The sequence below is a fragment of the Sturnira hondurensis genome, unplaced genomic scaffold, assembly GCF_014824575.4.
Source record: "Sturnira hondurensis isolate 20B ecotype Veracruz unplaced genomic scaffold, ASM1482457v3 Scaffold0014384, whole genome shotgun sequence".
NCBI lineage: Eukaryota > Metazoa > Chordata > Mammalia > Chiroptera > Phyllostomidae > Sturnira > Sturnira hondurensis.
This window is the reverse complement of record NW_028087015.1, coordinates 37667762-37694536: the sequence shown is the minus strand read 5'-3', so window position 1 is coordinate 37694536 and position 26775 is coordinate 37667762. Positions and strand designations below refer to the sequence as shown.

Genomic DNA, 26775 nt, shown 5'->3' with positions numbered 1-26775 from the left:
GGAGGCTTCTCCTGGGCTAGTGGAATGGACCGTGGAATGTTACCGCACCCAGAACGAGAACCGCAGAACGCCCACGGTGGACCCGCCCTGCTGTGGAGCTTCGGGGGAGTTTTCACTGCCCGTGCCTCTTCTGGACATCTCTCATCAGGATTGCTCACACGCTCATTTCCCAACATCTTCCTCTGGTGCCTTCTATTTTTCAGAATCGCTTTAAAAGGTATTCTTTCTTACTTTGCATTTTTGCTCAGACATTTCAGATTTATTACAGAACGTTATTTTGTGAGTTAAGAAAGTGGACCTTGGATTCATCCACCCATCATAACCTGGCAGGGGTTATTTTTACACTTACAACAATAACATACATGGCAGACACCATGTTGAGATCCGACGGTGGAAGATCCATTGCTGAATTATCAAAATCACACCCTACGCTCTGGCTTTCATTTCTTTTCTTCCATGAATCTTGAGGGTGATTTCTCTTCATCACTTCCTTGAACACGCTCGCTCCTTTGGAGGATCATTTTAATGTCCTAAGAGAAGAGATTCAATAAGGAGTTACTAACATCTGTAAGTGGTTTAGGATTAATGACCACGTAACATGGGGCAGTGGTTTCAACAGCAAGCTGCTTTTTATTTTTTCCCTTTGCTAAAGTCGTTCTCTATCTAGTTGGAATCCTGCATTACAATTTACTCGTTGTAGATGAGGAATAGCTATCAAAGAGCGTGGAGCCTGCTTTTCCTCACCTAATAATGGAATTTTCACTTCAGATTAAATAACATGGATAGAAGCAGTCACACAGAGTTTGGCACATAGTGGCTAAGTCAAAGGTTATTTCCCTATTAATAAATGAAAAACAGGATTCGCCTTCTATTAAAGGAAAATTCTAATGCCAAGGAAATCCGGCTGTGGATTTATAGAATTTTAGGCCAGCAGATTATTGAGGGGTTGGAGATGCCCTCCTCTCTTCATGGTTTTAAAAATATATGCATAGTAAAATATATTTTTATCCATTTAAAATACCCAGCTTGCTTACATTTTACATCACAGGTATTTTTTACAATACACTTAAAAAATGCTATCACAATGTAGGAGGGATACAACACATGTGGAAAATGTAGAATTATGTTTATACAGTGTCTCGGTTTCTCCCCCCTACAAGCTAAGGGTCCAAGTTTCTTTTCTTCAGAGCTGTGTTCCAGAGGTTTCGATATGACACGGCCATTTCACTCATGAAGACGTGAGTTAGTTCTGCTGGGTGACACACACATTGCTGACACCAGTCCCTGCCAGGAATCACAATGAATCATCGTCTTGAGGGAACTTTTCTTTGAAAACGCAGGTCTTGCACAGCCACAGCCACAGGTCTTGCACAGCCACAGGCCACCTCAGTTCACTCGGAGTGAACTGAGTGAAAGAGGAAGGCCACTTGCTGGGGCCGGCCCTCCCCACGGCAATGGCGTGTCTTCTGCGAATAGTCACTGACACACACACTGACAGGAACCGAAGCTGTGGCCTGTCAGCCTGGAGATGAGGGGTGGAGTGGCCCCGGGACGATCTGACGCTCTGTAGCGTGGGGAGAACGACAGATGCCAGATGTTCAAACCAACCGTGGCTGTTGCTGAAATCGAGGGCGTAAGTCTCAGGAGCAGTTAAGTGGGAAAAGCTTGGCTGACAGAGTGGACATGTTTGACCTGGGTGCTTTGAAAACACGACGCACCGAAGCAGCCACCATGTCCATTGTTTTGTTACAAAGACAAAGGAGGAGGTTGAGCATACTTAAAGTCAGACACCTTGAGGACAAAATAGGATGCAAGTCCCTTCAAATCACACTTCCATTTTACAGGTGTTTTGTTTTCATGTCGTTTGATCTTTACAGAAATTCTCCTGTAATGTTCTGACTTTTAACACCAAAAAGTTCTCTCTTATTGAATGGAAACCTTAATTTTAAGGCAATATGCCTGATGTAGAGGTTTGCTCAGGGAAATTTCCATGTACTCAGCATGCACTCGTGATAAGACACTCCACTGGTTAGGCTGGTGCAGAAAATGATGTGTTTATTTGCATTCGTAAATGTCTGTGCCACGGGAAAGCGACGGACTCGACTCATGAATAACCCAGTTGCAGTGTTCTCACTGCCCTGGTCTCCTTGAACTAGACCATCTTCCTAACAATGTAGGAACACTACTTGAGAGTAACCTGTTGTATGAGATTTATGAAAGTCGAAGTTAAATAGGTGACTTCAGTTGAATAACTAAAATCCAACACGAAATCTGGATTTCCCAGTCGGGTGTTTCCCACATAGGTTTTCCTGGGGCTTCCATAGGTTTGGACCTTCTGTTACCGTGGCCTTGCACCAGGGACAGCTTTCTGTCTTTCCAGGAGCAGATACTGAATTTGAGAGATGACACACCAACGGATTAGTTCTTCCACAAATAATGTTACACAGCTCAGAAGTGTTTCCTCTGTACTGCAGTTACCAACGCACCACTAACAATAAAGGTAATAATAATATCTGACATTTATTGAGCGATGTATGTCTACCAAGCACTTTTATATGTATTAAGTAACTTAATCCATATAAGGACCCTATGGAGTATGTATGATAGGTTACCCCATTTTACAGACGGGCAAACCAAGGGTCACTGGCCTGAGATCATGCAGTGTGTGGGTGTGAATCCAGTGATTGGTGCGGTCCTGAGCCTGCCCTCTTGACCACAAAGCCAGGCCACCCCCAGCAGGGGCACAAATAAGACATATGAAAATGATTACACCCACTCAGCTCTTTCGAAGATGTATTTAAAAACTGTTCCTGCTTCCAAACATGAGCCTTGTAAACAGAGCTGTTAGGCAACAACCTTCACTTCCCACTGTTTATAACAGCAAACAAGTTTTAACCAGAAAAACCACACTCTAGCTTTTGCTCTGCTTATCTTGAGAGATCTTCAAATAACATCACTGTGGTTAAAGTTCACTTTAAAATGCGATCTATTGACTTGGCCATGGATATCTGGAGCAAAAAATGATGACAAGCGCCTGAGTCCTCAGAGACTCTTTTCTCTCTTTTTCTCTCTTTCTTTCTCCCTTTCTGTCTGTCTTTCCTTTTTTGCTTGGTGAAAATGAGACTAGATCACGTTACTGGAAAGGAAATTCATTTTAGAATATCAGAACTAAGCCTTTCAGGCCGAAGGCTCAGCTCACTGTTGATTCATGGTCATGAGTGAGTCCTGACCATGGTGGATCTCTGTCCTCTCCTTAGATCCCAGGGGGAGTGATGGGGAGGAGATGTGAAGGTCAAGGGGAAAAGGGTTGAAGACACTGACTCAGCAGAAGCACTCTGGCAACAGAGGAATAAGACAGAGAGGACTGACCAACTGACTGGCAGACAGACAAACCCTCTTTCTGCTATGGGAGTGTCAGGCCATCCTGGCCCTGTGGAACAGGGTCACTGAAATCAGACACCCTCAGCCAGGGAAGGCTGGGGAAGGTGTGGCGGCGGCCTAGGGAGTTCAACATATGGAGGTGCTCTTGGAGCGCGGTGAGGACAGCCTAACCTGCCGGCCAGCCTGCCACCCTGGAGACAGTCCTGTGCAGAGAGGAGCCACGCTCTCCAAAACGGTGGCGGGGCTTCCTCTGAGGTGCGCTGCAAGCTGATGAAACTCCTTCCAAAGTGAGAGAAGTGCACAAACTAGAAAGAGCCTCGTGGACTCCAGACTGCAGCTTTCCTGGAGTCAGGGCACCTCTTCAGGGGCTGGCTGTCCAAGGCAGTTGTGGGTGGGTGGTTTTTTTTTCTTGGGAAAATGACGGATAGAATCTTCTCTGCAAGTTAGTCATACACAGGCATTCTGGCCAGAGTAAGGATGATCCCAAATTGTCCTGGCTTTGCAGGGCGGGTTTCTCCCATTGGCAGAGGAAATTACCTGTCATGCTATTTTATATTCCTGCTTCTTGGCAATATAAGATGAATCCTGTAACATCCAATTCCAAGGGATTTTGGAAACTCTTTTACTGGGTCAAAATAAAAGGGCTCTTCCCTGAGATGTGGAAGAAAACACACAGGATGAAATGCAGTCTAAAGGGGTGGGCTTCAGGGGTCCATCTTATGCAGAATGACGCTTGTCCAGGGGAAAGAGAAAGGGGGCAGATCTCCACAGCTGGTGACTCGCCATCCTGCATGTGACACTCACTCCCTGCCTCTCACTACCCCTTGTCTAGTTCTGATGTCCTCTGTCCCTAGTAATTCTAGGCTTGTGCCCTCATTCAAAGTGGCGAAGAAAGCTACTCTTTGTTCATGAAAGCATAAAGTGTAAGATGTTGAAAAGGGACATGTAACATACTAGTTGCAGTGCAAACAATAAATGTTGTGGAATGTGTGAATACAACAGCTTAGAATAACTGCCCACCATGTTGCTAAATATTTCAGACCTATTTAAACAGAGAGACACAAATAGTTTCTGAAAGTGTCCTGTTAAATGTAGAGACACAAGGATATGATGTGGCTAGAGACAAAGAAACACTTAGGGGTGAAGAAAATCAATACCATTTCACAGCCCTGCTCAGAAGCCTATTCATTCTCCATTGCCTTTCAGACTGGAGCCCTAATGTCCCTGGTGACCCCTGAGTCCTTTGCAGTCTGGCCTGGCCTCACTGCTCCGAGGGGGTCACTACACCCTTCACGGACTGCCCCCCAACTGCCCAGCTTCACATTCCTCCCACACAGTCCTGCTTCCAAGCACATGGCCAGGCCTCTCCTCTCCCCGAGCTCGCTGCCTTCTCTCCACCCCAACACCCAAAGCCAGCTAGACACCCTCTCCTCTCCCTGGCCATCTTTAACGTGTCAGCTTCTAGCACACACATACAAAAAGGCCCTATGTGTTGAATCCCTATAATTACACGCTTGGGTGGTTTACCTCACGCCATTCTCACGTAATTCCTGAGTGACAAAATTCCCTTGCAATCAAAAGTGGATTGCTTGAGAGCAGCAACTGCGTGGGGTCCCCTTAACTGTCTCCTGTGGATCTTTACATTCCTGGTCTCCGAAGTAAGTGCTTGGTATTGCCTAGTACTCATAACAGTCACCGTTTTTGTAGCGCTTACCATGTGTCAGGTACCATGGCAAGTATTTAGATGCACAAGTTCATTTAACCCCCATCAAAATTCTTTCAGTAGCAGTGTCTGCCATCCCCACTGAACAGAGGAGCAAGCCAGGATCAAGGAAAGGTCAAGTCAGACATCTCGGGAGTGGTAGGCCCCCGAGTCAGTCCCTTGACTTTCCGATTCCAGAGACTGTGTTCTCAAATGCTGTGATCCTGCTTTACTACAGGAAGTGCTTAGGTCTGCTAGCATATTAGAAATCAGGGCGAGTTGTTATCAACACCTGTAAGAAAATGTGTATTAAAAAGCATCAGCAACTCAGGACAAATAAATCCAGATACAAAGATATTTAAATCTAGATGGTCTCATTTCTGGGCATGGGTAGTTATCACTGAGAACCAAAGAGAAATGCACTTTATACCACCTGTAGTTTATCAAAGTGAAACTGCTTTTATCCTAAACTTATTGAACACTTTATTAGTCTGAAGGAAGACTAATAAACTAGCGGGAGCCAACTGAGGGGCCTCTATGCTGCTGAAGTGGCAAGTGAGATGGCTATAACAACCCACCTCGCTCGGCCTGCCTTAGCCCTTGCTACTGGAGACGGGAGACCGGTCCCAGGGAGGTACATTCAGCACGTGGAGTTGAACTTGCTTGGTTACTAAGTGAGTTCTGAGGTGCGGTTCTTCCTTTAGTCCTCCTTCCCTCTCTCCTTCCCTCCCTTCTGCTGGGTTGGTCCAGTCTTTATGGGCTTTGTCCTCAGTTTCCCCATCTCGAGCACTGTTTCCTTCCCTGATGGAACTGACAGCCAAGCTGACGTAGGCACTGCCACTGAGTGAACTACACAGACGGCGTGCACCACGAACGCGGCAGCATTGGCTGGGGATTGTGGTCTGTTCACTTCTCTTCGGCGAAGGGGATTTTATTCTTCAGGCTTCTCAATCATAGGCTAAGGTCACCAAGTGGCTGAAATGACCCAGAACGCTAATACTGCCATCCACCCAGCGTTAGTCATCTACCTCTAGCCTTCTGTTGTAGATCCAAGGTCACCCCATAGTACTGGGAGTACTGCCCCTAGTGGTTCTAGTACTACCCATAGTACCGGGGGTACTGCCCCTAGTGTTTCTGCTACTAACCATAGTACTGGAAGTACTGCCCCTAGTGTTTCTAGTACTGTCCATAGTACCGGGAGTACTGCCCCTAGTGTTTCTAGTACTGTCCATAGTACTGGGAGTACTGACCCTAGTGTTTCTAGTACTATCCATAGTACCGGGAGTGCTGCCCCTAGTGTTTCTAGCACTGTCCATAGTACCGGGAGTACTGCCCCTAGTGTTTCTAGTACTGTCCATAGTACCGGGAGTGCTGCCCCTAGTGTTTCTAGTACTGTCCATAGTATCGGGAGTACTGCCCCTAGAGTTTTTAGTTCTACCTACAGTACTGAGAGTATCCCTACCGCTGATCGCTATCTCCATTGTGCTTGACTTTGCTGTCCTTGGGTGTTGTAGGCTGGCCTGTCTGAACTGAGGCTATTACCAGCTTAGCTCCCCCAGACCCTGTTCTGACCAAGCCCGGCTTTGTCCCCTTTCTGCTAGTCCACATCTCAAATGGCCCACTATGCTCTAAGCCTGAGCCCAGCCAAATCAGGATGCCTTTGGGAAACACTCACAGGAATTTTATAGTCTGGGTAACTTGAAATCAGGTCCTGAACGACAGGGTGCTTCAGAAGAAGAGCAACTTCTATTGGCTCCAGATTCTTGGCACCCAGGTCCTGAAATACTTTTATGAAGTCCTTTAATAAAAGGGGGGAAATGAAATTCACTTACTTTACAATCCTGCAAATGCTAAAAATGGTTCTTACTTAAGGAAGAAACTGCATAAGAACTCGGTCAAATTTGGGGCAGCTCTTCATAGGCACAGGCTGCCCCTTCGGCCACGTCTGACCAACCTCTGCATAGACGTTCTGCCTCCTCAGGGCGCTGGCTGGCTGGTTGGCACCCTGGCCTTCATTTCCTCCTCGGAACACCTGGAGCAGTGTTTCCATCGAAATCTTTTCAGTGTTGGCATTCGCAGGGAGTTCTTCTTCCTTCGCCTCTCTTTCCCCTCTTAGTTCCCTTTTCTCACTTATAACATTTCCCTCGGTTTCAGGAAACTCCTGTGTGGGATACATGTCGGTAAAGGAGTAGGTCTGCGCAAACAAATGAAGAGAACGTGAAGTCAGACCAAAGTCTTGCCAGCAATAGAGACATTTACACACCCGCAATTTTGTCACACGCTTTTCGTGCCGTGGAATGACAGTGCCTGCCACAAACTGGCTGGACAAAGTCTAGAAGTGACTGTGTTGGCTGAACTGGAAATCACATAAAAATCCTAGACTAGTTCTGCTGGCAGTTTACAGAGGCCCCAGTGTGGGGTGTGGCTTATCCATCGCCACGCATGCGCTGGCTCATTGCCAGGTGCATCGCATTCCCGAACAAACGGGCACTGGAATGAATTCTTGTAACCAGTGTCAGACTTCTCATTGCTGTAAACTTTTAACAGGATTCGATTGAGAAATTGACCGCAGATGAGAGGTCATGGCAAGTTCCTTTCTCAAGTTTGCTGGATTCTAAGTGAAATGAACATTTGTTTAGACACTGGAACTTAAACCTGAGTAAACATTCAGAAGGCAAAATAGAAAGCCAATGGAATACAGAAAGTCAGGCTGGGATTCTTAGTGCTGCTCTTTGAAAATGGGCCAAGAGCCATGGGCTCAGGCACCAACATTCTGAGTACGGCACGGAGGGCACACGTTTCTGCGGTAAATTCTTACGTAGCAAAAACCTGAGAAATACTCCTACTCTTTGACCCAGTAATTACAGCTCTGGGAATTCATTCTAAAGAAATATTCATGTGCACAAAACTTTTGTATGTGGATGCACATGCATTGTGCATAGAAAACCTACAATTCAAAAACACGTAAAGTTGGTGACAAATTATAGTCTATTTCTGTGATGGAAGACTATACTGCCATGCAAACTTTGGTTTAGAAACTGATTACCTAGTGATGCGAGAAAACATACAGACTGAGTACAGGAAGAACACAGAGTAGTGAGTGCACCAGGGCCTTCATTTTCTTGTATGTCTATACTTCTTAGTGAAAAAGGAAACAGATATATTAAAGAGCTAAGAGTGGCTACTTCAGGGTGGTGGCATATGTGATTTCTTTCCCGCTTTGTTTTATGCATCCCAAATTGTCTACAGTGAAATTGTATTTACTGTAATAAATGTGTGTTTGCTTATATGTGTGTGTTTCTGATGATGAGGTCATCGATATTTGGTGATTTGCTGTAGAAAAATAGGCATCACTGGAATGTTGATGGGCCTGATATCAGAGAACACCTGAGTGCTGATGCTCCTTTACCTCTGGGAGGAAAAGCACTAATTTAGACTTAAAATAACAGAAGGGTGCCAATGTCTTTAAATATTGAATTCAGGAGGAGCATTAAGTGTGTAGATCACACTTGTTCTTTCCCAATAGCTCCTTAAGTTCCATGTATAGAAAGGTTATGATGCGGCACAAAGCTAAGCTTCTGGTAGCCCTGCGTTTTCCCCAGCTCTGTGTGGGTTAGATTTCTACATCCTTTGGTAAATTGGGGATTAAATCTAATTGGGGGTAGGGTTGGGGGGAGAGAGATAGAGAGAGAATGCCCCATCAGGTGAAGATTTTACAATTAAGTATATCTATCTATCTATCTATCTATCTATCTATCATCTATCAGTCTACCTACCTATCTATCCAGCTTCTTCATTGTATTTTATTTTATTGAAAATCTGCATGTCTTTTTTATTTTCATTAGAAAAATGTTAGCTATATAAAATTTCAGTCTACTTTCTTCTCCTTTATGTCTACCACTCAAACCTAAATCTTTAATTTTACTCAAGTAGAAGCAGAATCATATATCTGACATGAGAATGAAATATTTCACAACATTAAGTTAAAAGGATTTAATTGAACTAGGTGTGCTCTTTTTTCTCCCACCCAGCAATACAAGTGAATGAATGAAATTTATCATATCAGTCACTGGATTCATCATCTCATTTTCAATTCATGTTCAGTTCCTCTTATTATATGGTATTTCCATAATGCTTCAGATATGTTAGTCAGTCTTACACTTCCTAATGCCAGTTATAAAAACTGAGGTGTCAACTTAAAGGCATTATGAAGATCCCAGGCTAAACGACACTCGGCTCACTTAGAGTGAGGCAGCTGTGCGAGGGCCTTGGACAGCGGTGGCTGTGCCGCCAGCACGGCCTCCCTTGGGCGAAGCAGCCGCCCCGCAAGCAGCTCTCGCAGGAGAACGACTCTTACCACACTGCTTGTAGGTTTCACTGACAGCATTGAAGTCGTTTGCGTCAGCCGGCCAGACAGCTGCAGCTTTCAGAATCTCACCCAGGTCTGTAAGAGCTTATTTAGCTTCTCCTGCCTCCCCTCCTGGCACAAGCTGTCCACCTGAAGGGTCCATGCCCGGCTGTGCTGAAGTGTAAATGGTCCTAACACACTATCATAGCTGGACTGTGGGGTCCCGTGATCGCTGGGGCTCTCATGGTGCTGATCACCTTTCCGATCGAGGACGACACGGCTAGTCCTTTTCTCTTCAGGCCCCTGGGAGAGAGCGATCCTGTGCACTGGCACCTCCACTCCCACTCTCCTCCTCTTCATTTTAGACGATGGAAATGCCACATGGCAGAAAGCGGAAGCTGGCCTTTTTGACTCCACCCAGGCAGCTTAGGGAACGTGGTGCTGGCCACCCATCATCCATAATTTCCCAGGAGAACACAACATTTACTATGGTGAGAGGAAGGCAGTGGAGAGGTGAAACCGCCTGCTGAGTGAGTGAAGAATGAGTGGATTTCTGTTCAGGTGGAGGAGGTGCGGGGCGGACACATAAAGACAGCCCGCGGGCAAGCGGGTGACTAGTCAGGTCAGACGGGCAGGCGATAGAGAACCAACCCGAGGAGGAACCTGCTCTCTCTGCATTAGTCCCACACAGCGGGACCAACTTTTCAAAGGCCTGGCATAATTATCTTGGGATAAATGAGGTTTTTATTTTAGCTAAAAGGTAACAACTTGAACATTTAAAATCTTAGTGAAGAATCCTTAACGTATTGATATCAGAAGATGCTTTTTAAATGTGTGCTAATTTTGCTCCCTAAGGGGCTGGAACAGAATAGAACCCGTGGATCGGAAGGAGGGGAATGAGGCTGAGTCTGGGGCCGGGGCAGCAGCACAGTGTCCTGGCCAGGCTGCAGGCCATGTGGAGGGGGGCGATTTCTCCAACCGATGCCTCAGGAAGATCGACATTTTGAATGTAGGTGTGTGAGCAAAACCAGGGATGCTGGATTGGAGAAGAGCCAGTGCTTCTGAATGAGCAGTTATTAGTGGAATCAAAATTCTGCGAGTCATATTATCAGCCGATGACGGCACCAGTGAACACTGGGTCACGTGTGGCTCACTCTCAGAGGCGGCCCTGGAAGACTCCCAACAGATGTTTCCCCGGAACCGCGCCTGGGCAGGCATCTCTACGTTCGATCAGTTTGGCCCCACGTCTCAGAGGCAGAACAAGTTGCTAAAGGGGCTTATGTGGGTGAAGCGAAGAGCAAACTGGAATAAACATTATTGTGTTTTGAACCCAGGCTCGAACACTCTGCTGAGGTGCTTCAACAAGACTCAAAATGTGCACGATTCAAGCTCACAACTTACCAAATCCCAGCGCCGTAACCCCACACCACATCGGCCAGGAAAACATTTCTGAAAATGTCAACTCATTACAAGTTTCACTGGGACTAGTGCATATGTGTTAATGCTTTGCTCTTGAATGTCTTTGAAATTACCCAAGGAGAAGTGGATTAAACAGGAAGTCTGTGCTACACTGAATAAAAGTCCGAGTCTCAGAAACAGAGTGAGAGAAACGGAAATATTGGGGAAGATTTCTAGTTGTTTGTGTGGAAAGCAAAAGCAGAGACCTGATTTAGTGCCTTGGGAATGAATACAAATGTGCTGGAGGTGTTATTTCTGAGCAGGCTCGTTCTGGCTTCCTGGGATGAGGTTGCCCAGGAAACTAGAACACAGTTGGAGAGGGCACAGAAACAGAGAGGCGTAACTGGGGGAAGGATGGCAGCGCAGGGTGGGAGCCAGAGTGAGGGAGGTGGTAGATCTTGTTTGTCAGAAGCTCCTTGGACTCACTCCAAGCCACCAGTGGGCTGGCACGTGTGGCGTGGGACACATGCGCTCCATCCCCTACCTCTCATGGGTTCACTGTTGTTCAGTGGTTGTGGGTCGGCTCTGGTGCGGCAGAGTCCTTGGGCTTTCAAAGGGCTCTAAGAGAAGGACTCTGGGGGAGCTGCCTCCTGGGTGGGGCAGTGGCTGACTCTCATGAGTGCTTCAGGGATAGGAGGGATTCAGTGCCCTGTACCAGCTGGCTCGGCTGCTGCCCACCAAGGCAGCTGTCTATTGCTGTGGCAACAGTTCTAGGCCAGGCTTTCTCCTTCCTGATCTGTCTGGCTCTTTGTGGACTCCTGGATCCTGTTTTAGCTTCCGCCCGGCATGTCTGCTCTCCTCTGCTTCACCTTTGAGGTGGAAGTCTACTCCCTTTCCTCTCTCTTCCTCCCTGCGTTCCTGCCATGTCTACAAACATTAGTTGTCATGTGGCAGCTACTTTGTGGTAACATGGTGCCCCCAACTCAAGGCAGAAATGAATTAGTGCAAGAATTCAATAGAGAAGCAAATCCCTTCCTGAATAGCTAGTTCTTCTACTTGTCTTGTTTGTCCCTTGCAGTCTGGTCTCAGACCAGCGGCCAGAGAGACCCTACACATTGTCCGTGAGATGGCCGGGCTCTAGTGACTTCTCGTCCCGACTCTCGGCAGAGTCCGGGCCTCTGAGCTCTCTCCCCATTGCTTTTCCTTTCCAGCCACCCCTCCAGCTCATTCCTGTCCCACCACAAGGTCTGACTCTCTGTACCTCAGAATACACTGGGCACGACACGGCTTTAGGGCTTTCACATTGATGGCAGTCTTCACTTGAAGTGTTCTTCCTTCAGAGACCGGCAAGACTCCCTCCCTTATCCAGGCCTCTGTTTACATGTCTCTCCACAGAGACACCTGAGTCGTCAGTGCACTTGGCATCTCTCTGGCCTTGCTCTGGCCCTGATGAGAGGGAAAGGACGGCTGGTCCATCTGCTCAGGGACACAATTTAGGGTTGTGTCCGAGATGGCCTATTTCTTCCTGCATGTGAAAACTGTCACAGGAGTGTCCCATTCCACCCCCTGCCCCCTGAGGGACCCAGGATGCCCTATTCTGACAACGTGCGTGACGGGAAAAGGAGTATAACTAGGGTGTCTGAGGGATTTGGACTGAGGGTGATCCCGTCCCTCAGAGTCCACCAAGGAAGAACGGGAGAAAGCATTGCACCCTGCGGGTCACAGCTCTATCCCTGAAAGATCGAGGAAGACCAAAGAGAAAAAACTCATGCCAGTGGGCACCTAGTAAGTACATTAATTACCCTGTTCTGGGGCTTTTCCACCTGAAAAAGCCAGGGAATGCCAACCCCTTAGAAGTCTAAAGGGAATGGAGATTCTATTGGATATTAAGCTTCTTTGTCTTTGGATACAGGTGACACCAAGTGCCTGTGGATTGCAGGTGGCTGGGCTTTGGCCTGAAACACGATCAGTGTGACATATACATGGGATGTGTCTAAGGCCTGAACTGGTTTGACACAGAATTCCCTGAAAGTGTGACAAATCAATTGTGTCACTATCCAGTTGTTTCTCATGGATCAGGATGAGTGCTGCCTGCCAATGAAGGCTGTCCTTTACAGGGACACTTTGATGCCAGCCAGGAACTTCGAGCAAACTCTGACTTTCCTAAAGAAGCATTGTTTTGGACAGTGGGCACCAGTTCTTAGTCCAATTGGATACAGTTTTCTTGAAGACCTTTCTTGAAGACCTAACACAATACATACAGCATTGTGTTAGGTGCCCAGGAAAACAGGAAAATGGAAAGGACACAGTCTTTGTGGTTGGAAGTTTAGGATCTCTGGCCACCCCCTCCAGACCCCAGTGCGAGTCCCTTTCGGGAACTCAGTTACCTCTTCTGCAATAATAGCCGTTTTGAGTGGCTGGAAGACATGAGTCCCAGTGGCCACGCTGAGGGCCCGGTAGACCCCTTCCACGGGGTTCGGGTGGCAAGCAAAATAAAGCAGCATCCACGTGTAGTCGAGCAGGGGTGGGTCCTTCTCACCATCAGCAAACAGCCTAAAGAAAAACTGTCACGGAAAGGAATTTCACCACACAGATAATGCATGCCTACAGTAGTCAAAAGACAGACAGGCAACGAAGCCCTTCCTCCAGCAGCTTTAGAATAAGGTCACTTTCTGAGGACTGAATCAGTAAAACTAACATAACAAACAGTACTGAATAAAGAGTACGCTAAGTAAAAAACCATAAAAAACAGGTCGTGGAGTTCTAATGGTAAAGAAAACCATGTGCGCACCAACGGTATTGACGTACTTAGGAAAGAACGTGTCACTAAAGAGGGTGGGGCCTCCCTGTGAAGCAGGGAAAGGGGGCCACAAGAGCAAGGACACCTCTGTCTGTCTTCAGTGTCATCTTGACAAACTGGGCCCTGATCCCTAAATGTGAAGCATCTGGTATGTCCCTCTCTGTGGGGGTGGGGAGAAGGGAAGAGCACAACGCCCAGAGACACCAGGACTCTAGCCATAAACCTCTTCACACCAGCCCACCTTGCTCTGAACTTCGTACTTGAACTACCGACAGTAAGGTGGCTTCTTCCAGTGCGGGCTCACCTCCAGGAAGAGAGTGTGCTGACCACCGAGTATCGCTTTGTTTGGCAAGTCTCTCCTTTATTCTAGGGACAGAAGGGACGGTCAGCTCTATGAACAGTGTCCTGTGCGTTTGTCAGCTCGGGGAGCTAGGACTTGGGAACCTAACATCCCCTGATGCCCTGCAAAGCTGAGGCTGAAGCCTGGGGCACACAGGCCACACCTAAATCTGACAAGGTGCTGTCTGGGGAGGTGACTGGCTCTCCTCAAACATATGCATACAGTGAGCTGGAGAACCTTTTAAAAATGCAGACTTGATCCAGAGCTGCCCTGCTGTTCTCTGTCAGCAGCAATCCTGACAACTACGAGCAAATTTAATTAGATACACTTGAAGCTGGAAGAAGAAATTTCTGATATTTGACAAATCTGATAAAAATTCAAATAAAAATAACTTTTATAGAAAAAAAATGAAATGCACAAAATCTGTTCTGCTAACAAAGAAAAAAGGGTCAGGGTGGATGGGACCTGTACGTTCATTCCCTCAGCCACCCCACCATCACACGGTTGCTGAGTGTCTCCTGTCAGCCGGGCACGGGGCCAGGCTGAGATGCTCGGCGCTCCTCTGACACCCAGGCTGGGTTCTTCCAGGACTGTGAGTTCCTTCATCTTCTCCTTGCCTCTGAGTTACTCTGGGGATTTCCAGAAGGACTAGGAATAGAGGGAGACTAACACTAACAGGTAGATGACATTGTCCTTGGGTGTTCATTTACCATTTCTTTTACACAAATCACTGACCTTTAGTTGTATTTCTACTGAATTGATCTGATAAATCCTATGTGGGTACAACACATCATTATTTCTGTTAACAAAGAAGCGGAATACAGTCTATTGAAAGAAAGAAGCTGAACTTAGGACACAGCTTTGGAAGGGGCAGGGATTTAGGACATCCCACACAAGAGCGTGCCAGGTGGGGGGCACTGCTGAGGCCAATGTCCTTAGGCGGATGCATGCCTTGCCCATTGCTCAGCAAAGAGTGGGCCTGTGCGGCCGAGACAGAGTAGACAGGGACAGAACAGCAGGAGAAGGGGTGAGGGAGGGAAAAAGAGCCAGAAGACAGGGCCCAGTTGGCTTCTTAAGGACTTCAGCTTTTCCTCTGAGCAACAGGCAGAGCTGTGGGAAGGGGCTGCATGATCTGCCTGTGATCTGAGCTGGGGAAAGGGAGAAACAGGGAGACATCACGAGGCTTTTGCAGCCACCCAGCTGAAGTTGACCGTGGCTTGTTCCAGTGAAGGCAACGGGGCTTGGGTGGCGTGGTCTGAACCTGGATATGCAGGGTCCAGCAGGGGTAACGCCTGCTTGAGCATAGTTGGTAGCATAATAATACGGGTGTAATAATTTATAGTTTTAATTTAGAAATGTTACCTACAGGGTCATATGGTGTGCTTGAATGTGATAGTGCTATGTTATGAAATTAAATGCTTATGATTTTGTCATAAAAAGGGGGCACTATTTGTGCCGGACCCTGTACTCTGTCTACCAGGGTTTCCTGAGGGATTGGATGTGACTCCTGGGGTCTCGGTCTAAGCAACAGAAAGGACAGAGTTGCCACTGGCTGACTGGATGGCTCTTTAGGTGGAGATGGGAAGGGTGGAGCAGTAGGGATGGGAGACCGGGTTCTTGGGTGTGGACATGGCGGGTGGGAGACATCTACTAGGACATTCACGGGGGATGCCACATGGGCAGGTGCATCTAGGAGTCTAACATGTGTAAGAGTTTTGGGTGAAAACAGACATTTGGGGTTTGTCAGCAAATGGTCAGTACGTCACACCACGAGCTCGTCTTCCACGAATACACATAGAGTAATGGAAGAATTTCACACGGACAGTGGTGGAGAAGAGATTGAGACAACACCTGTGCGTTTGAATGTAGCAAAAGTCAACGGACTTCTCTCAGGAAATCCTTGAGGATCTTTAGGACACTGGGACAGTTTACTCAGAGGAGTCGTCGCTCCTGTTGTCGAGTGGGTGGGGAGCCGGGGAGCTGACACAGAGCTGTCAACCTCGTCAGATGTTGCGCACTGTCACGGTCACGGGACAACGGTGTGACTGCCGCACAGACGTGTCTCGGGGCTCCTGTTTTGAATGTAGCTGGGCCTTCCATCCAGGTTCTGCACTCCGAGTCACCCAAGACCCTGGACAGTGGCCGTGGCCTGTCCCCAGGAGCCCCTGCTGAGTGTGGCTTGAGACAGGCCCTGGGTCACTAGAGCGCGGATGACAAGGCAGGGGAGCTAGGGGAACCTTAGACAGAAGCCCAGCCCTTCTCTCTTAGGGGATGCAGGGGCGCTGGGGGCAGAGGGACCTGCTGGAGGCCCTGCAGTGGGTTGTGACAGAGCCTCCGAATTCCCTCCTCACGGGCTTTGTTTCCTTCCTGACTTGGCTTTTCTATCTGCACTGCAGCCAGCGGAGTAAACCTGGAGTAAACCCACGTTTTCTCCTTGCGCCTCCTCCTTCAGTATGTTAGCCATTACTGCTCTTTCACCATGTGTAGGTAGCGTGGTTAGTGTCTGTTCAGCATACAGGACCAATCACGAACCCTCTGTCACAGCCCCATCAGAGAGGGGGCAAGATGACACAGAGAAGTTAGGCAACTCCGTCAAGACCTCAGAACCTGTCAGCAGAGGAGCCTGTGGTTCCAACCCTGGTTCAAGAGCACCAAGATTTACATAAGGCTGTGCACCCAGAGCCCAAGGCAGGGAGGGATGGGGAACACCACTCCTCACTCATTTTAGGTCCCCTGGACACCATACATATGTACACATCACGCATACACACCACGCACACACATGCACACATCAGCCATCCTTGGCCCACAAGAGCACTTCCTTATCAGCCTTCATGGTCCTGCCTCTGCTCCTAACTTTGTCCCTTTCCTTCCTGTCACTTCTCAGCAGTTTGAACAGCAACAGGTGGGGGCCCCTCCCTTCCTTGGAACCCAAAGGTCCTTTCCTGCTTTGCTGCCTCGCATCCCTGGGGCTGACTTGCCTTCTGGCTTTAGTGCCTGGGAAAGCAACTAAAAGGCTTTGCCCTTCTGGCATTCTGAAAACTTCCATCTGGAGAGGAAGGTGCTGTTCAGTCTGCTGGTTTCTTCCTGAGGAACGGAGAACCTGTTTCTGTTGTTGCAGATTTGTTCACAAAGCCATTCAGAGTCGGCCAGCCTCCCAAAGCTTTACGGGAGAATAGATCTCAGTCCCCCAGGTTCATATTGTAAAAAGCCAGCAACAGCCCAGACAAAAAGCTGCCCCTGTAGCTGCAGCCTCATGTCGTGGACCCTCAGGTCTTGGACCCTCAGGGTCATTCTTTGACCTTTCTCCTGCCTGCTCTCTGCTAGCATGTAGCAGAGGTGCTGAAAAGTTGTGCATCCAATTGAAGGAAATTGCTCACTTTGAGGTTATAACTGGAGCCGTGCTCAATTTTGTACCATAATTTTGGACTAATGGTTGGCTGGAAATTGAATAATCAATATACATAGTTTGCTGTGTTATCTATATCCACCACCCAGCTCTGCTCATATCTTACTGAATTTGGCTGTGTTATGCTAATTTTTATATTTTAAACATTTACACTCAAGTCAGAGTAATGTTTAGATTTTAAGGCATTGCTTTCTATTGTGGCTTCAGGAATAAAAGGTAATAATAATATTAACATTATTACTATTGTCAACATATTGCCACTATCATTATAATATCACCATCAATAATTCCTATTGATGATAATAACATTTTTGGTAAATATTAAATCTGGTAAGCCATGGGCAATACTGTAGGCAAACCCTTGGTATGGTGTGCATGTTAACCAAAGTCCAAAAGAAATGAACCAAAGCGTATATTGGTGAAATGATGGTTTTTATCCCAGGCTTTCAGAACTGGCAGGGCACTTAGAGACAAATGTGGTAACGACCTGGCTTATCTGACCCGTGAGAGGAGAGCAGCCTGAGAGGTGGTGGGACTTGTCCGAGGCCAGTTAGAGAGGTAACGGTAGGATTCGGAGAGTTCGGCCCTGCCTCCTTCCCCAGGGCTCCCCTGTGCTGCTGCTTAGGGTGTGTTCAAGCCTGTGCTTTGAGGACACAGCAAAGGAGGCGGAGGGGAGCAGTGTGTCTAAAACAAGTCACACAAGTGGAAGAAACGTCAAAGAAATTCGTCAGTGCCGCAGGGACCTCGGTGATTACCTCTATAAGATGCCCCTGCCTATTGAATGGCAGGGGTTCGAAAGGGTCCTCCGGAACTTTTATGTCTTCATCCCCCGTGAACCAGAGACCGGCCTATACACAAAGTGAGAAAGAAAATGATTCCTGTGTTACTGTTCCTTTAAAAGCCACAGAGATGTAACTGTTCCTTTAAAAGCCACAGAGACTGAACCTGTCTTGTGCAGGTAGGTATCTGCAGTGGGCTGAAAAACCCATGGGTTGGAGGGGGAAATACTAGAACTAACACTTACATGTATTTTGAGCTGATTCTTTCCCAATTTTTATTTTTAAAAATTTGATAATGCATTGAGTTGGCCAAAATGTTTGTTTAGTTTTTTCCATACAATGGCTCTGGTAGCACTTAGTTGTCTTTAACTTGATTTGAAATGATTTTGTTCGATTGTACTGTGACAGCTGTCACATCAGCATGCATTTAAAAAAGCTTTTCAAAACTGGTGAATTTTGTGCAGCTAGTTTAATATTGGAGACAGGAGAAAATACGCAACATTTTTGGCTTATTATACTTTATTATTTCAAGAAAGGTAAAAATGCAAAAAAGATCTGAGCAGTGTATGGAGAAGGTGCCGTGACTGATCAAATGTGTCAAATGTGGTGTGAGAAGTTTCTTGATACTATTGACATGTTGGCCAAATAATTCTTTGCCATGGGCTGTATTATGCATTGGAAGATGTTTAGCAGCACCCCTGGCCTTGACCCACTAGAAGCCAACAGTGGGAGATAGCCGACATACTCAAAATATCCAAATCAATAAAGGTATTGGTGAAAATGAAAAATGTGTCTTTCTTTTATGGAAAACACTAAGTGGACCTTTTGACCAACCCAATATACAATGTATCAATGCAGGAGTACACACATAAAATGTATAAATGAAAACCCACATATTAGGGGTGCTGCTAGTGGATGAAGCTTGTAGGTGGCTGCCCTAGATTTCGCTCACATAGCAGTATTTTTTGCGGGACAGTGGGGGGCTGCACCTGTGATAGCAGCTGGCCTGTCACATGCGCCTGTGTTGTTGCCTGTTCTCAGGGCCCAGGGTAGTGCTGGAACACATTATTGCTGTTGGAAAATCTTTGTCGAGCGACTGACCGACTGACTCAAGAGCTCAAAGGCCTACCTTTTACTGACATTGCTTTTTCTCAGCCCATTTCTAACACCAATTACGAAATCCCTTGGTTCCCCTTGGGCAGCGCCTCGTCCATCTCTCCCTCCCTTCCATTCCCATGCTGGTACAGAGCCTCATTACTCCATCTCAGGCCACCCTAGTGACCTCAGAGCTGTTCTTGTTTCTAGTCTTCCTTTTATTTGTTTTAGTTTGTACCACACATCCATATCAGTCTTCTCAAAACCTTAATCTTGTCACATCAGTCTCTGCTCAGATGGTTTCCTACTCTAGCTCTTTCATTCACATCACCTTCCTGTGTGAGATGACCTCCTGTCCGTCCATGTAAACTACACAGTCCTGGCTCAGATCACACCTCTGCCAGGAGGCCCTCCTTGATCTCTGCTATGAACTTAATTTGACTTGTTCGAATCTTACACTTGGCATTTAGTTCATTCCTTTGGGTGCTGTAATTTGTGTCTGCTGTTGAAAATCAGTTATTAAATTCCTTGGGTTCCAAGACTGTGTCTTGTTCAGCCCAATTTTTATACATGCTAAACACTTCATCTACCTAAGCATTTTGTGGCCAGTTCCCACTCCCTTGCAATATGCTACAGAGAAAACCTTGCAAATGCTACTCGCAGCATTGCTGCTGCCAAGACCACTGGCTTACTGAACCTGACTCTGGTCTCTGGTCTGTGCCTTTTTTCCTTCTAAGAATCACCGGTGCTTGAAAGGAGGCTGCAGTGACATTGGGTAGTTGGTAAGGGGATGCAGCCCTCCAGAGGTGAGGGCTGAGTTTTATTTTCATCTGGAACAAAGGAATGCTGGTCTGGGAGATGCTGGCTATGTGAAAGCCTATGAGGAAGAAGACTCAGAAGCAGCTCACGGTCCAGCATGGGCCTGGTTTTGGACGTAAGTGGCCTTGGCCCAGTGACTAATCTGGAGGGTAGGTACCACTATCTGGGAGAATAGAGAGATGAGGAGGACAGGTAGGATCTTGCTTTAGAATGTGATGGAGTAACAGAGTTCAGAATTACCTTCCTCAGAAAACAAGAAAAGTGGACAACATACATGACACACGTGTTTCCATACACTGGACAACAGACAACGCAGTGCAGTAGTTGCTGACAGGAGGAAAGCAGGAAAGAATGCCCACTGTTCTTCCAGCCTAGAGGGAGTTTCTGGGCTGCAGTGCCAGGAGGGGTGTCCAGACAGAGCCTGGCGGTCTGGCTGAGTTGATGAGACAGATTTCGGAGTTGGAGGAGGCCAAGATGGCTAGAAGTTTCAGGGCATAATGTGTGTGTGTGTGTGTGAGAGAGAGAGAGAGAGAGAGAGAGAGAGAAGCCTTGAGATCCGCAGAGGGATCTCTTCACATCTTGATGGATAGCCAAGATGGATAGCCAATCTGTGGATGTGTGTGTGTGTGTGTGCGTGTGTGTGTGTGTGTAAAATACCAGAAGCTGGGGAAAGGACCACAATAAGGGAGCAGGCCGAACAATTCCTGAGACTCACACAGGGCTGGGAAGAGATCATGCTGCCCCCCGGCAGTGAGAGGACCTCCTGATATGTAGGCACTGGGCAGATATGGCCGTGGTGGCGGGGCCAGATTGGCCCACCCTATAGGAAGCTCTGGACCCACTGTTACAGATCATTTTTTCTTTTTTGAACTATTATAAATTATAAATGAGTTCAGCAAAGTGACAAGATACAAAATCAACACATAAAAGTTAGTTCCATTTCTGTAGACTAACAATGAATAATCTAAAAAGAAAATTAAGGAAACATTTACATTAGCAATAACATCAAAAGGAATAAAATACTTAGGTGTTAACTTAACCAAAGAGGTGAAAGACTTCCACAGTGAAAGCTAGAAAACACTGCTTAAAGAAAGTAAAATAGACAGAAATAAATGGAAAGACATTCTGTGTTTATGGAATGGAAAACAGCATAGTTAAGATGCAGATACCACCTAAAGTGACCTACAGATTCAATGCAATCCCTATCAAAATCCCAAAGACATTTTTTTGCAGAGCTAAAACCCCATTCTAATAATCAGATGGAATTCTAAGAGACACCAAATAACCAAAACAATCCTGAAAAAGATGAACAAAGTTGAGGGACTCACACTTTCAGATTTCAAAACTTATTACAAAGCTACCATTATTCAAACAGTGTGATACTGGCATACAAATACACACAAAGATCAATGGAATAGAACAGAGAGCCCCCAAATTAACCCTCACACATCTAGTCAAATGGTTTTGACACATCCTTACAACTTTTAATGTAACCTTGAAATAATAAATTTGATTCCAAGTAACATCACTACATGTCAAATATTTAGAGTATACAAAACTGAGCACCCAATAATATAAAATTCACAGTACCTGGCATCCAATATAAAGTTACTAGGCATGCAAAAAAAGTAAAAAAAAACATTTATAGCCAAGAGAAATATCAATCAATGGAAATGAACACAGATGATAGAATGAATGAAGATTATGTTCACTTGGCTATTTTGAACATATTTTCTTTGTTCAAGGACATGAGAAAAAACATGCACACAATAAAAAATTAAAGATGTTAAATAAAGCCAACTTAAACTTCTAGGGGTAAAAAATACAAACCTCTACTGAAAAATACATTGGATGGTGTTAATAGCAGATTTGACTCTGCAGAGGAAATAATCAGTGAACTTGAGGACACAGAAATAGAAATGAACAGAGAATAAAAAGAAAAAAGCCCTGGAAAAATGAACTAAGCATCACTGAGCTGTAGGGAAATCAACATATGACTGGATTTTGAGAAGGCAGAAGGTGCAGAAAAAGTATTTGGAAAAAATATCCTGAAAATTTTTTAAATTAAAAAAAAACTACAAACCCATAGTTGCAAGAAGCTCAGTGAACCCCAAGCACAAAAAACTAGACTTGAGGAACACAATAATCAAATTGCTGAAAACCAGTAACAGAGAGGAAATGATCAAAGAAGCCCAAGGGGGAGTAAAGAAACAGAGATAGGACCCCTCCCTTTTCCTCCGTAGTTCAACCTCTATCACCTCCACATCCAGTGGTTTCAATGCACAGAAATCTTCCCTGGTTCTTAAAACCAATAGCTCATTTATATTAGTTTTCTAAAAGTTTATAATATTCCATAAACTAGAAAACTGTTTTGAAATGTTTCACACATAAGAGGGCCACATTAAGAAGAAAAAAATAACTTAATTGGAAAACAGCTTATAGTTTTTGAAAAGTCATCCATGAGAATATTTACAATATGAAATGGTCAATGTGAACCTGTGTAGTAGGGTTTAAATAGATAAATCAAGGGTCAGCTCACCACACCCTGCTTCACTGGGTAACTAGGCTATTTGTCCTGAAAATACAGAAATGTCGTTAGTATTCTCTTGCTGAAATATGGCCAAAGACTTTTTTCTTTTCCTAAGAAAATGAGTACTGCCCTGTTTGAATCCTAGAACGTCTGACTCATTAAGCCTACGATAAGCTTCATTCTCACTGATAGAAGTTGAGTCGAGAGTTGAACATCAAAGAATCCTGCTTGAGTGTGACTAAACATGCAGCACCACAGAGGCTGCCGACAGCGGCTGCAGGAGGGACGGGAGCACGGGGCATGTGGGCTTTTATGCTCGCGTGGCTTAGGTGAGGTGTGCAGCCCAGCTGACTTCACAAACCTTGTATCTCATTCCATTTTAGAAGCTGGGGAAATCGGCCCACTCTTATGTGGCTGTTGTGGTGAACTTGCAATTAGTCAAGAAAAAAAAAAGTAAAAGAAAAGGAAAGAAAGAAAAAAGACAGACAAAATAAAAAGCAGAGTAGAGAGGCTTTTTCTCCCAGAAAACTTCATCTCAGCAATGCAGCAACACTAACGTATTGTTCTAAAGTGGTGTTTCCAATAAATCTTACAAAACTAGAAGCTGTTTGCCCTAGAAGCTGTTGCCCTAGAAGCTGTTTTGACTTTTTCCATAAAATAATTCTTTTTTTCTGTGAGCTGGTGAGTGTTGGAAATCTGTAAAAGTTGTGATGTGGAATGGTCAAGTGTGCTTCTCTAAATGGCCTGCTGGTCCTGGGGCTCCCGAGGAGTGGGTAGTGCGGGGAATTGTGGGAAAGAGGAGAGTGCAGAGCTCAGAAATCAACTGCTCCCCAAACATAGGCAGTGCCCAAGGAAGTATTTCTGAGTTTCTATTCAATGCAGCAGCCAGCTTTCTCTAAGAAAGCCACACCTTTAGTAAGGGAACTTTCTGGTGTTGGTGCAGCACTTTGGTGAAAAAATGCTAACACCCTTTGTTTGGTTCATGTTTGTGAAAAAGGATGTTTAAATCAATATCCTGTGTTAATGGGCATATAGTGAAGGCTGGTAATTGCACAATGACCACTGTTTAGTCTTAAGCCAATGATAAAAACAGAGTAAGTTTTTGCTTTGCTGTTGTGTTAATCATCTCTACAAGTTGTAACTCCAGGACAGTGATAGAATTCAGAAATTGCCCCTCTTGGGAGATAAATCAGAGCCTAGTCAGCTGAACACGTTTTTTGATCATCCGTGAAGGGACCTTCTCAACATGTAAGTGCTATTTCCTCTGGCTCGGGTGTGTGAGTGTGAGAACCTCAGGGCCAGTGACAAGCACTCCATCCACTAATTATGGAAGGAAAAAGAGAAGCCGGAGGGGCATGATCTTTCAGTGGTGGCCTACATCTGAGATGGAGGCACCTAGAGGGTAACCCCCTGTTTCAAAATGGGCACCCCACACCCGTGTCTGTCTTTTGTGTCTACTAGCACTGTGAAATGGTGAGCAAGAGGAGGAATTAAATTAATGGGCACAAAATAAGCAATACAGGCCCTTCCTAGTTAGGAGATTTCATGCTCGTTCCTTCCTTACTCAATTTCTCAAAAACGAGTTGCTTATTCTTATCTTCATTTCCTAGAGGCCTCATCATTTCCTCAGTCCTCTGTGGTCTGGATTCTGTTCTCTGCCAGGATTGCTCTGGTAAAGGTCACCAGTTAGATTCTATTTACTTCTTAGGCCAAAAGTAGTCTGGTCTTCATGCCACTGGGTGTTGATAGCCACCTGCATGTACTGCTGGAAGGTGATGGTGCCCGACTGCTCCTCATCCACAGCCTTGAACCTCTGCAGGGTCTCCAGGAGCTCCTCCTCCAGGGCGATGGGCCAAGGCAGCGAAGCCACTAACAAGAACTTCCGCCAGTCCACGAAATCCGAGTTTACTGTCAGTAAAGAGGTTAGCTCCTGCAACTGGGAGAAAACAGGAAATGCCATTGGGATGTTTGTACGACTGTATCAGAAAACTCTGTTGCTCATGTTTCTCAGAAGAGATTCAGACGAAGAAAGCAGAATCTCAGACTGGTGATTGGAGCTGGTGGTGACTTACATTCCCTCGAGCTCTCCCAACCACTCTCTACCAGGCAGTCCCTGGGACGGGTTTCACCTTCCGACTCTCTGACATTTGTGTTTCTGCTCACTGTTACCCAGTGAATTCACACACATGTCTCTGGTTGACTTTGCACCTTGTCAACAGGGGAGAGATAAAAGTGATAGTGATGGCCATGTAAGGGCCCCACTGCTCCGCTGGTAGGGAAACTCTTTAACCGATTTGTTTTCTCATACAGTCTAAAGAAACAGAATATGATGAAAAGCAAGAACTGCCAGAATTGTAGGTGTGCCAGAATTGTCTACTTTTACTACTGAGGATCATTCCATCAGGCAGCAATAGATGCAAACTCGTGGGCTGAGCTTCCTGGTCGTTCACTGATGGCATCCTCACTCATTCTTCCGATACTGAGCACGTGTCTTAAGTGAAAGTTCATTCATTCAATCACTCAATTTTTATTGGTTGACCACTAAATGTCAGCTACTGTGCAAGTACTGGTTATTTTAAAACTGTTGACTTGATCAAATAAAAATTCTCAAAGCTTTAAATTCCAAACAAAATTAACACCTACTTCAGGCCGAGTGAGGTGCATCCAACTACTTGGAAGGTTGTTTGTTCCGAGGTTCAGGGTCACCAAGTCAAGAAGAATGTCAGTGAATGTTTTATTTCCTAGTATGCCTATAATCCAATGAAAAATATTTTTTAATTGCATGACAGAAAATCATGTTTTTAATATTATTTAAACCAGTAATCCTTAGAGAAGGAGAAGACATTTTGAAAATATGAAAACACGAATCAATTTCCTGATGCTCTCTCATTATTTTTTCTCAGCTAAGTCAAAAACGTATTTTTCTGGCTGAGTAGTACGTTATTATAGACTGGGCAAGTTACTGAGACTTTATATTTTAGGTTAGAGTATTTTTTGAGCTTTTACTCAGAATCAGTTGAATTTTTAAAAATATTCTAAGCTTTCTTATTATGCAGTAGGGCACAAGACTAAAACATTTTGGTAAATATAGGATAAAGGTGTTTCAGAAGCATGCACATCACCAGAGTGATCAAGGGAACACATTTATCCTAATTTTACTCTTTTGATCAGAATATATTGGTTTTTATCAATGTAGGGAGATTTGAATTGTTTAATTATTGGATTGGAAGAGTTAATTTAATCATACAACTGGCTCACTATTCCAAAGTATTATACAAAAGATTACTAACCTTTTAAATGTTTTGCTCTTCTATACTAATCTATTTTACCTTGTCCAACAGAGCTATCTGCTTAGCCTGTTTCTCATTTCAAATTGCATGCACATGCATTTAAAAAGAAATAGGGAAGCAAAATAAATGAATCTGCTTTAAACACATCTAATCCCCATAGCAGAGTACCTCAAGCCAGAAGAGACTCCTACATGTATCGAGTATCTTTCAGGTCCAGAGTTTACGGCTAAGCTTCTTTGTTTAGAAATACAAAGAGTGAAAAACGGATACAGCATCTCAAATTTTTCTTTTTACATCTAAATTTTTAGCATTTATAAAAGTCCAAAATAAACTTCATCATTTTCTCTAACCTTTAGGACAGCATGTTATAATTCTTTTAAAATTCGAGTGGTTTATACACCAAACCAAATATACAATTTTGAGATTTGGAAGGTAATTTTCTGGGTAGCAAGAGCAGAATATTCCTTTCTTTGATATGACTGACCACACAGATGTTTGTTCAGAAATAATTCTTTACTCTTTTTGATCAAACCTGAGTATTCAATTTTATAGAAATGAGAATACTTTCTGAGGGAGTAGAATTTTCAGATAAGTTAGAAATAAATCACTCATGTTTCTCAGTATGAAACCATAAGTAAACTCTTTCAAAACCATGAAGAGGCTGAAAGTATTTAAAAATTCTGGTAGATGTGTAACATATTTCCTTCTCTAATAAACATGGTACAAGCAAAGTGTTGTAAGACAATATTTTCAACTACATAAGAGTTGTTTACTTTGGAGCATTAGTGTGAAATGTAAAAACTATTTTAATATTTGACCTGTTACTTAAATGAACGAGGCATATAGTGATATGATCTTTACATATAACTCTCAGAAAGATGACA

At 45.1% G+C, this 26775-nt stretch overlaps 1 protein-coding gene across 4 annotated transcripts in view; it reads right to left on the bottom strand.

The window, feature by feature from the left end:
- Positions 1-250: 250 nt before the first annotated feature.
- The window catches only part of SPEF2 (sperm flagellar and cilia associated 2), a 141148-nt gene continuing 114623 nt past the window's right edge, over positions 251-26775 (bottom strand). For 2 of the 4 annotated variants that reach the window (XM_037063160.1, XM_037063161.1), the window contains exons 30-36: positions 25245-25351; positions 24355-24537; positions 18134-18226; positions 13217-13393; positions 7038-7277; positions 6759-6881; positions 251-530 (exon numbers count right to left, since the gene is read on the bottom strand). In XM_037063160.1, the coding sequence (XP_036919055.1) occupies positions 441-530; positions 6759-6881; positions 7038-7277; positions 13217-13393; positions 18134-18226; positions 24355-24537; positions 25245-25351 (1013 nt within the window). In that variant the 3' untranslated portion in view covers positions 251-440. Of the gene's footprint in view, positions 531-2248; positions 2390-6758; positions 6882-7037; positions 7278-13216; positions 13394-18133; positions 18227-24354; positions 24538-25244; positions 25352-26775 lie in introns of those variants that run through there. The other 2 variants (XM_037063162.1, XM_037063163.1) reach the window with 2 other exon arrangements.